This window comes from Haliotis rufescens, unplaced genomic scaffold (genome assembly GCF_023055435.1).
Source record: "Haliotis rufescens isolate VD_foot unplaced genomic scaffold, xgHalRufe1.0.p SCAF_5, whole genome shotgun sequence".
Classification (NCBI taxonomy): domain Eukaryota; kingdom Metazoa; phylum Mollusca; class Gastropoda; order Lepetellida; family Haliotidae; genus Haliotis; species Haliotis rufescens.
The window spans coordinates 56,080,425-56,092,403 of NW_025964223.1; the positions used below are offsets into that span (position 1 = coordinate 56,080,425).

Sequence of the window (11,979 nt, forward strand, 5' to 3'; positions counted from 1 at the left end):
TGCATGGCATCCTTCTCAACTTCCGTAATAGTTACTGCTTTTATTGAGGATACTTATATCCAGCAAATCTGGTTCGTCAGTGTTAGTAGATACTGAGTGAGTGAGTGAGTTAGGTTTAACGCCACTTTTAACAGTATTCCAGTTATATCGCGGCGTGTCAGCTTAATGGGGGAGGAAAGCCCCAAGTGATGCAGGTCTCAGACGTTTACCACTTCGGTGAAACCCACGAGCACGGGTATGGTGCTGACAAACCTAGATATATAATCGGGACGAACTGGGATTCGAACCCACAATCATAGGTTTCTGGCGTGCCCAAGGGACGCAACTCTGCACAGCGAATCGCGGAGTCTTAGGCGACTGGGCCACTCGTGCCCCCTCAGTAGATAGTATTTCTTGTATATTGAGATACAACTCATCATTGTTGAGTAGGTCACAATGTGAGGCCTTCTATCAGTGACATCACTTGGTCATGATCCTACTTACTTCTCCATTTTCACACTTGACTTCTATTATGACAAACTGTTTCCTGTCATTTGAAAATCCTATTTGTTAAATTTTATCTCCAGAACAGTCTTTCTGGTTCAGATGTAAGAGTTATTGTTGGTATTTTCTCTTGACAAAACGTTTCCTCACATCCAGATGCAAGATGTTTCTGTCGATTGATCTGCCTTTATAAGATGTTTTTTGTGCTGCAAACTTCCTTCCACAGGACATACTACCAGACCAACGGAGCTTGTGCAGTGATCTGCGTTATGGTTTGGGCCTTGGAGTGAGTGAGTGAGTGAGTGAGTGTGGTTTTACGCCGCTTTTCATCAGAAATGGGCTTCACACATTGTACCCATGTCGGGAATCGAATTGGCGTGACGAGCGAACGCTTTTTAATTTGCAGATACAAAGCCACGATATACACTCTTCAAAAAAGAAACGCACAGGTAGTATGAAGTTCAATGAACCTGACTACACAAAAAGCCGGTATATAAATTCGATATATGTTATTGGAAAATGTTGGTGCGTCAAAACGCAGCCATTGTCGATGTCTTAAACGGCATTGTTTTCACACTTGTTTAAAAATGTCATTGAGGAAAACAGTAAAGCAAAATGCACGTGCAAGTTATGGCATTCATAAGCATAAGCCAATAATTTGTCATGCAATTGTCAACATTTTTCAAGTTCGAAAATGCGGAGAATCAGCGCTGCCAATCGGAACATCGCCATAGGACGTACTCTAAGAGGGGAATCCAGTCTTCTGTTGCACAACACTTCAACGTCCACCACAGCACCATTTGCCGCCTTTGGGTCCGATACACACAGTTCAATTCCACTGCAGGCCGTCCGAAAACCGGCCGACCAAGAGTTCCACCTACGTCATCGCAATGCCACAGGTACGGAGACTGTAGAATGCATCCCTGGTTTGTGGAGGATATCGGACCAGACTGTCAGGAACAAACTTAGCGAGGCTGGAATCCGACCCAGAAGACCAGTTATCGTCCCTTTTTTATCCATCGACATCGACGCTTGTGTTGGTGCCATACCTTACAGCCTCAGAATTTGAGAAACTGGAGACGAGTGTGGTTCAGCGATGAATCACGATTTCTTCTTCACCGGCGAGATGGAAGACAACGTGTTTATCGTCGTCGAAATGAGCGTTTTGCCCCACATTTTCTAAGTGGTAGTGTTATGGTGTGGGGGGGCCATATCCTACACCACGAGATCTGGCTTGGTTGTGGTTCAGGGAAATTTGACAGCAAGTCGCTTCATGAATCAAATTCTGCAACTTCACCTTCTTCCAATCATTGACCTCCAGAAGGGACTGTTTCAACAGTACAACGCTCCACCGCGCACACAGCTCGTGTCACGGTAGACAACCTTCATAATGCCAACATCAACGTCTTGCCCTGGCCGTCGAGATCTCCAGATTTTAACCCAATCGAACACCTCTGGGATGAACTCGTTCGACGTGTACGTCTACGTCAGAACACGCCGCAGAGACTCCAACAACCGGTCAACGCGTTACAAGCGGAATGGCGCAGAATTCCGCAGGACAGAATTCGTACACTTATGCAGTCAGTGCCAAGAGGAGATGCAGAGCTGCGATTGCTGCCCGAGGCAACCTTATTGCCTTATTTGACATAACAATGAACATCATATTTTTGCAGCTAAATGATATTTAAGTCAGTTTCCTTATATTTGCATATATATATATATATATATATATATATATATATATATATATATATATATATATATATATATATATAATTTCAAGAAGCTAGTTTGGGTCTCACTGATTATATCTGGTAGAACTTGTTTAATTCTGTAAGCGACAGTGCTAACTGCTATTTTGTAATCAACATTTGAGACACTGATTGGGAGCCATTTTTTAAGTAATGACGGTCGCGTCCTTCTTTTGGTATACATGTAATTATTTTGAAATAATAAGTTTTTCCTTTTCACAAGCGTATTTTTATGGATCTCCATAAAAAAATTGCCAATATCTTTCCAGAAAAAAATATTTGAACCTCTACAGAGAAGCCATCTGATCCTCGACTGCTCGGGGGCACGGGTGGCCCAGTCGTCTAAGGCGGCGCGATTCGCTTTGCAGAGTTGCGTCCCTTGGGCACGCCAGAAACCTATAATTGTGGGTTCGAATCCCGGTTCGCCCCGATTATGTTTCTAGGTTTGTCAGCACCATACCCGTGCTCGTGGGTTTCACCGGAGTGGTAAACGTCTGAGACCTGCATCACTTGGGGCTTTCCTCCCACATTAAGCTGACACGCCATGATATAACTGCAATAATGTTAAAAGCGGCGCTAAACCCAACTCACTCACTCACTCCTCGACTGCTCCTATTTTTCATATGTTTTAAGGCCTGGGAATATTCGGCAAAAGAAATTTGTCTTTTATCTTTTGTCTTTTATCGACTGATAATTTGTATCAATATATACAAACGTATCTAGTTCTTTTCCCCAAATTTCAATGTGGTTTCCTTTATACAATTTTGTATAAACAGTTACAGTTTCGTTAATTGTTTCTTTCCTATCTATTAATTTTATATTAGTTTCTTCATCAATTATCTCACACATATTTTCTTTACAATTTTTTTCCGGATAAAAATTGTACCCTGTCTTTGCCTGGCTTCTGAATACAAAACCTTTTATTTTATTTGTTCTTCTTTTTTGTTATTTAAGTTTAATGTTTCAGGATCATGTAAGATGTGATATTTTGTTTCAAGATCATTTATATCTCTGTCCAGTTTTCTTTCTTTCTTTTCTCGTTCTTTTGTTGTTTTAATTGAGTTTGAAATAGTTTCACTTATCATTATTAGTGTAATGTGACCTTTACATAACAACTGACAGGGTCAATAGCATCATTTGTCAGTAGAATGGAATGAAACCAAACCAAGGGAGGTAAGCGTGCAGTTGACTCAAAGTATTTTATGATATATTACGGCGCTTCAACTGTTTCACACCTGTCTGATCATACCTGATCAAGGGAGGCAATCCCGCATTTCGGTAAACCTGCACTTAACCCCCTGGGTCCATTCCCGTGGTTCTCGCAATCTCAAATTACCCGCCCTTGATTTCTATTTGCCAATTTGATTGGCTACGCTACTCGGTCTAACGTACCAATCAGAATGCGAGTTAAAAGCTAGCCCCAGTGATGCGTTTGCCAGTCCCGTTGCAGAAATTCAACATTGAAAAACTGACTGACACGCAAAAGAAACCCCTCAACAATATTTTTGATGGAAAGGATGTCTCCATGTCCATTAAAGTTGACAAGTATGCGACGCACGGGGACCTTATCTCATCCTTCTTAGGGGAGGTCTCGTCGTCCGTCCTACCCGACCCAGGATAATGACCAGTCCTACCTTGCCGGATGCCAATCCACCGACATGCGCCCGGGCCTGTCGGGAGGGGTGACTCCTCAGAACCCAGCGGTATAAACTAACAGGTTTGAACCACTAGTCTTTATAACGATAACATATAGCAAAACCCTTAGAAAGGGCACATTTCTACTAGTCCTTATGATACCTTAACTACTGGGCAGTTTGGCAAGGCCTACAGGACTAGTGCCAATGTCTAACGCTGAGAAGCTCTCAGGACCCCATCTTATCCCACATCCCGGAATGAGTTTTCACAGTCAATCACTTTGCCCATGTCTGCTCAAGTCGACAAACATCTATAGCGTCTGTATGTCAAAAGATCTTGGAACTGAAAAACACGGTTTCAGCAGCGAGTCACAGGTGTATCATGGGTAAGTCAAAAGATGAATTAGATTATGACAGGGCATCGTCAACCAAGGGTGAACTTTCATCTATCTGGTCATACTGAGTCTGAGCAAGTCTCGCAAATCACAGCCGTACCACGTGTCATGTCAAAAACACCGTGCGCCACGTGCCTCTCTGCGGCATGGTATCCCAGTGTGTTAGCACGATAAATCGGCATCAGCCCGGACTAGTATAAGCAGCCACACTCACACTCACATATGCATGCACGTCGCGATATAAGTGCAATGATCATGGTGGCGATACCAAGCATCATTGGCTCCGAAGAAGAATACATCGGAAATGTGCATGATAATCGACCTAAAAGTAGGTTTTCCTGAAGTCCAAATGGAGTCAGCTAAGGAACTCCCTCATACTAGGAGATTGGATGATAAGTCTAGACTTACAGGATGCCTATCTTCACGTTCAAATTCATCCGTGTTGTCGACCTTATCTCCGAGTTGCAGTCTGCGGGCAGAGGTTCGAGCCCACGTTCTAGCGTTCAGCATATCATGTTATATCCTTTTATTAAGTGCAGGGACGTGGCGTCACGTCACTGCAGGATAATGCCCGCCCACCTATTGCACGTGTTGTAACCTACTTTTTGAGGCAACATAGCATTGCTGTACTGCCATGGCCAGCTGTTTCTCCAGGACTCTCCACCATAGAACATGCCTAGAACGCGGCCGGTGGACAAACGCCTACGGCAGGACCAGAACCAGCCGGCAACGCTAGATCAGTTGGCCCAATCTTTGTTTGACATTTGGAACAACATCCCCCAGGCTCTTTTCAATCATCTGGTGTCTTCAGTGCGCTACCTCGCCTCATCACGCCTCATCACGCTAGAACCCAGTGGAGGCATTCCATTCGAGAAAACAACGGACCAACGCACACCCGTGTTTACAACACAGGATAGAACACATCAATTCTAATACATGAATTGACGTTTAAAGGACTATTATGAAAAAAACAGTTTGTGAGGTTGTTATTGTTCATGTGTTGATTAATAAAAACTGACTTGAATATTTGTTTGCGTTTTATGGAGTTACATGGTGTGAATTTAAAAGAAAAGGAATTTCTTCCAGTAAACAACTAATAAAAATACTTTATCTTCAGGCTTTACCTGAAAACATATACTGTTCCCTGGACCTGGATGTCCCAAAGCAAACGCAAACTATCAGTTTACTGAAGTAACCTGTAACGGGATGTCCTCAGATCTTTGTGTAACTGTAGCGAGCACAAAGTTCTGATTTTAATGTGATTGGTCTGACCGAAACTCGATTTTTGCATATCGCTGTTACATAGCTTGTATATTGTGGCGTACAACAAACAGAATATTTGCCAGAGGGTATGCCTAACCGATTGGTTCAGCTATCGCGACATTTTGCAATGAAGACCAGGTCAGATAAACCACTGGCTACAAGCCAACACTGTAAGACACATTTCGGATACCGTGCCAATCATTCAATCAGCCAGGCCAGATACTGTGTCGTCCCTTCGATCCACATTTAAATGGCTCTTACGACAAGCAACAATAATGTATATATGTTGAGTCTCAGAACCCCATTGAGTATTAGACGCACGTATTACTCTATGTAGAAGATTAATTATTGACTTGTTTCGGTCTTGCATTGCTTAATGATACAGAACGTCTCCTGTATATAGAAAGACAACACTGTGATATCATAACCAGGTAACACAAATGACACATACCAAAGCAAGTTTTTTTAATATTTTCGTTTATTAAAAGTATGAGGAATATGTAATAGTAACATAACGTACCCAGTATCTGTCATCCGCCACAAACACATGCAAAGTCAAGTCAATTGTTCACCTGAAGAAACACGTGGTACAAGTCAAAATAGGGAATTGCATCGGACTTAATTTTTGTCCCTGATGCGTCAAACTCACGACAATGTTTATTATGCCAGTATTACTACGGCAGAGACTGTGTCTCCAAGCTTAGGAATTCCACCGTCCTGTTCATATCCTACAATGCATCAAATGGTCTTTCAACTTTCCCCAAAGAACTGAGTGGCACCTGACCTTTGAAAGATTCAAGATTTTGTCAAACACCGCTTTGACACTGTCATGGTCCATGGCGGAGGCTTCAACGTACTTGGTTTTCCACTCTTTCTTCGCAAAAAGTTTAGCTCCTTTGCATGTAGTTATTTTCTTATCATCATCAATGTCGGTCTTGTTCCCCACCAAGAGGATGGGCACTTCCTTCTTCTTTTTGATACGTAAAATATCATCCCTTATCATAGCCACTGTTTCAAAGGAGGATTCATCTTCCAAAGAAAATACCAGGATAAATGCATCTCCTTCTCTGATTGCCATCCGCCTTCTTTCCTGGAAGCAGTACCCCCCTGGGGTGTCCACAATGTCCAGGGCGACTCGTCGTTTTGCTTCACCTACAACAACCGCCTGTTGTTCCAGCTCGATGGTGAACCCACTTTGTTTAAGAAACTTGTGGTGTAGGAACTGAGTGATGATGGCACTCTTCCCAACCCCAGGGGCTCCCAGCACAACGATGTTGACCGATTCGTTGGTACTAGCTGCGGACATGACTCCTGTTTTAGAGTTGTACTACAGTCTATGAAACGTGCTCAGATACAACGAAGGTGAAGTTTGACATTCGGTGTTGACGCAGCAGGTTTTTATACAGATAGGAGTTTTTCACACCTTCTCTGGTGGTCCTTGAATGCTATGGAAATGCGTTTTAAATATTTATTGAAATACCCCATGCAAAGTAACCTGCCTTGTCAAAGTTGACAAGGCAAGAGAAATAAGAAAGGCATAAGTTGGGTTCAAGGTCATAGGTGTGGCATGACTTCTGGGCTGCCCTAAGCTATTATTATAATGAATTATATTTGGCAACTTGAGTTACCAGCAAGCAGCGGCAGCAGCGGCAGCAGCAGCAGCAATGGGCAACAATGTTGCCAGCAGCAAAATACTAAGTTTCTGCTGAAAAGAAGACATGAATTAAGTTGAGCCTAAAGGTTCCCATCCGCTGAGAAGCAGAGGAACTGAACAGATTCCCGCTGAAGAGCAGGGACCTGATAATTTTGATGATTACTTGGTGATGAAGTAAGTATTTCCATTTGTAGCCCACAAGAACCATGCCAACAGCACGCATGTGCTAAGCCCACACCAAAGACCATGAACCATGAGGGACCCCCCTAACTAGCCACAGACGAAAGAATTAAGTGTTACTTACTTTTCTTACTTACTACCTACAATTGGCATAGGGCTTCGTGGATCGCGCTTGTGAAAATTTGGAGTCCTTTGACTGATAGATGGACTCCATCCCAGACATACAGGGAACTATCCCCAGCGCAAATCTTGGGATGCTGGATATGCTTCCCCCCAAGCTCCCTTACACGGTTGCCCAACCGTCTGTTGACCTTTTTCCTAGCAATTTCAACTGCATCGTAGCAATTGGCTCCACGCCAGTGCCTCCTTGGTAGCATATCAGACCAAAGAATGGTGGTCTGAGGCATTAGCAGGTGGAGCCTCAACATAGCCAGGTGAATGTCCAGGTACAGCTGGCTGGCCTTCCTCTTACAAATATCATTTGAGCCAAGATGTATAAGTATGGCCCTGGGATGCTGGCCAGTCCTGGCTAGCTGTCGCTCGACCAGGGGCATTAGCTCCTGCCACAGCATCCCACCGCGAGCCATCCACAAGTAGTTGGAAGGCCAGCTGGACCCATTTAGTGAGAAGCATCAACCAGAAATGAACTGTTTAGGGGTAGACTGAGTGCGCAAACTGTTCGAACCGTCTGAGAACTGCTCACCTTAAAGCACGACGGCCATACTGCGGGCCGATTCTGACTCAATTACACAGACGTCAACGTCAATTGTGGGCACAGCGACACTTACGATGGACTCAGAGGAATTGGAATCAAGTCGTCTTCAGTGATGAATCCCGATTTAATCTCCGATTTGCTGATGGTAGGGCGAGGGTGTGGAGGCGCCGTCATGAACGGTACGCCCAGTGTTGTGTACAGGAAGTTGACAGATTTCGAGGCGGAAGTGTCATTGTGTGGTGCTTTCTGTGGCAATGCACGTTCCAGGCTTCTTGTCATCCGTGACAACCTCAACGCTGCTGCTTACCGCGACCAGGTACTGGCACCAGAACTTCTGCCTTTTATGGCAGCACATGGACCCGGTTTGATCTTCCAACACGACAATGCCAGAAACCACACAGCAATTTTGACAAGGAATTTCCTTCAGAATGCGGGAGTCAGCGTCATGGACTGGCCGTCAAGGTCTCCCGACCTCAATCCCATCGAACACGTCTGGGATGCTCTTGGCAGAAATCTGCGCACTCTCCAGAACCAACCACTGAATTTGCAAGATCTTGGCACCATTTTGCAGCAACAATGGCGTCGTGTTCCCAATCATGTGTTGACAAGCATCACAAGGTCCATGCGGAGGCGTTGTGTGGCAGTTGTCAACGCACATGGTGGCCATACACGCTACTGAACTTGTGTGCCATCAGATTCTCGTGCTTGGGACTTATGATTTAAACTGTTGATGTTATTACCGAATACCGTAGGTGCTTGGAACAAATTATGGTTACCACCGTTAATTAAAATCCTTCTTTGGACATTAATGATTAACAATTACCTTCTCTCATAAATTTGTCCGTTGTATATCATATATCAGGCAATTAAATTAAATGGATCGGATTGTGTGCTAGCGTATTTCAACTGCCTGTACAGTGCTCATGATGTCAATAACTGGATTGACTCGATTATTTAGAGATCGGCGTCACATAGCTGGAATCAAGGGGCAAGAAGTAGCCCTGAAACGTCGTTACAAATAATAAATGGAGGGGCAAGAAGTAGTCCCAAAACGTCGTTACAAAGAATGGATGAAAGGACAAGAAATAGTCCTGAAACGTCATTACAAAGAATTGTTAAAGGGACAAGAAGTAGTCCTGAAACGTCGTTACAAAGAATGAATGAAGGGGCAAGAAGTACGACTGAAACGTCGTTACAAAGAATGAATAGAGGGACAAGAAGTATGGCTGAAACGTCGTTACAAAGAATGGATGAAGGGACAAGAAATAGCCCTGAAACGTCGTTACAAAGAATGGATAGAATGACAAGAAATAGCCCTGAAACGTCATTACAAAGAATGGATAGAATGACAAGAAATAGCCCCTGAAACGTGGTTACAAAGAATGGATGAAGGGACAAGAAGTATGGCTGAAACGTGGTTACAAAGAATGGATGAAGGGGCAAGAAGAAGTCCTGAAACGTCATTACAAAGAATGGATGAAGGGACAAGAAGTAGCCCTAAAACGGCATTACAAAGAATGAATAGAGGGACAAGAAGTAGTCCCAAAACGTCGTTACAAAGAATGGATGAAGGGACAAGAAGTAGTCCTGAAAAGTGGTAACAAAGAATAAATGAAGGGACAAGAAGTAGTCCTGAAACGTCATTACAAAGAATGGATGAAGGGGCAAGAAGTAGTCCTAAAACGGCATTACAAAGAATGGATGAAGGGACAAGAAGTAGTCCTGAAAGGTCATTACAAAGAATGGATGAAGGGGCAAGAAGTAGCCCTAAAACGTCATTACAAAGAATGGATGAAGGGGCAAGAAGTAGCCCTAAAACGGCATTACAAAGAATGGATGAAGGGACAAGAAGTAGTCCTGAAACGTCATTACAAAGAATGGATGAAGGGGCAAGAAGTAGTCCTGAAAGGTCGTTACAAAAAATGAAAGAGGGACAAGAAGTAGTCCTGAAACGCCATTACAAAGAATGTATAGAATGGCAAGAATTAGTCCTGAAACGTTGTTAGTGTCATAGTTCCAAAATACATCATATTTTCTTCTATTTTTTGTAAATAATTTTGACTTAATAAAATAAGACTAAGCAAGATATTTTGTGTATATTACTTAATAATTTGTGTACTAAAAGTCTATCTCAGTCGGCGATGATGTTCGCCGGCGTTCATTCACAAAGTTTGGTTGATAGGCATTATGTATTAAGCGTTAAGACTACATGCGTGTTCCGTCCAAATTTAATTATCAGTCGGTGTTGATATACGCCTGCCTTCATTCCCAAGATATAGTCTATAAGCGTTATGAGCTAATCGTTAAGACTACATGTCCAGCGAGAGAAGTAAACATGATTACTCTATGATAACGCGCTGTCCGAGAAAACTTATGTAATTTTAGTCATTTCTGCATACCCATGTCCTTCAAAACTGCGAGGTAATCTCTAAATTCAGATAGTCAGCACGTTAGATTAGCAACATTGTGTAAGTGATAATTGAAAATGCAACCATATGATGACCTAAGAGCATCGGTGGTATAAATAACGGCCTTTATTCCGGGTACCTCACTGATTAGATACACGGAATAACGACTTGCCACTAACAGATGCTTCTCTTGGTTGTTTTAAGGTAAGATATGTTCACTTCATATATATTGTATGTTCTTCCTATTTTTCCTGTTTTCTATTGCATTCTATGTTCTTAGTTGCTTTGAATATAATCAACATTTTAAATTAGGCATTAATGATAAAGGTAACCAGTAAAAAATTTCATATGTTTTAAGGCCTGGGTATATTCGGCAAAAGAAATTTGTCTTTTATCTTTTGTCTTTTATCGGCTGATAATTTTGTATCAATATTTACAAACGTATCTAGTTCTTTTCCCCAAATTTCAATTTGGTTACCTTTATACAATTTTGTATAAACAGTTACTGTTTTGTTAATTGTTTCTTTCCTATCTATTAATTTTATATTAGTTTCATCAATTATCTCACACATATTTTCTTTTCAATTGTTTTCCAGATAAAAAGAGTACTCTGTCTTTGCCTGGCTTCTGAATATAAACCTTTTATTTTATTTGTTCTTCTTTTTTGTTATTTAAGTTTAATGTTTCAGGATCATGTAAGATGTGATATTTTGTTTCAAGATCCTTTATATCTCTGTCCAGTTTTCTTTCTTTCTTTTTTCGTTCTTTTGTTGTTTTAATTGAGTTTGAAATAGTTTCACTTCTTCTTATTATTTTTAAAAGCTCAAAGTGATGTTGGTCATTAATTGAGAATTCCATACTAACTAACTCGTTCCTATCGCTGGATATACTTAGTTCATTTATAATATCATTAATAGTATATTTTACAAGTGTAATGTGACCCTTACATTACAAGTGACAGGGTCAATAGCATCATTTGTCAGTAGAATGGAATGAAACCAAACCAAGGGAGGTAAGCGTGCAGTTGACTCAAAGTATTTTATGCTATATTACGGCGCTTCAACTGTTACAGTTACTGATGCTGCTGTGAGAGTAACTATGCAGTGTGATTGCACTGTGTAGTCCGGACAAGAGGAAAAAAGGCTTAATAAAGGTAGCTAAGGTATATCTCACAACAGAAGTAATAACACAGTGGTTGATACTCTGTCAATTCTCTCCACGAATGTCACAGGATAGTAATTTGAAGGAAACTAGAAATGAAAAATCCAACACAGATTTTGATGTAAGTAAATTATAAAACTAAAGATTGTCAGGATCTTCTGTCCATTCTCTTAAGAAATCCCTATTTGACTTATGGAGACAGTTCTTGTGTTTCATTGTTGTGGTCGTGGAGGGATAAACACATTCACAGACACAAAAAGTAAGGGCTGTATTAAAGTCGTTTACTAATAACAGGACCAGTTAAGATCCGGGGTAGAATAGGTTTTCAGAAACCC

At 41.9% G+C, this 11,979-nt stretch overlaps 1 protein-coding gene across 1 annotated transcript; it reads right to left on the bottom strand.

The window, feature by feature from the left end:
* Positions 1 to 6,247: 6,247 nt before the first annotated feature.
* On the bottom strand, positions 6,248 to 6,832 carry LOC124127144 (ras-related protein Rap-2a-like). The gene has a single exon (XM_046490598.2). It carries the CDS (start codon positions 6,830 to 6,832, stop codon positions 6,248 to 6,250), a length of 585 nt encoding a protein of 194 aa, XP_046346554.2.
* Positions 6,833 to 11,979: the final 5,147 nt, after the last annotated feature.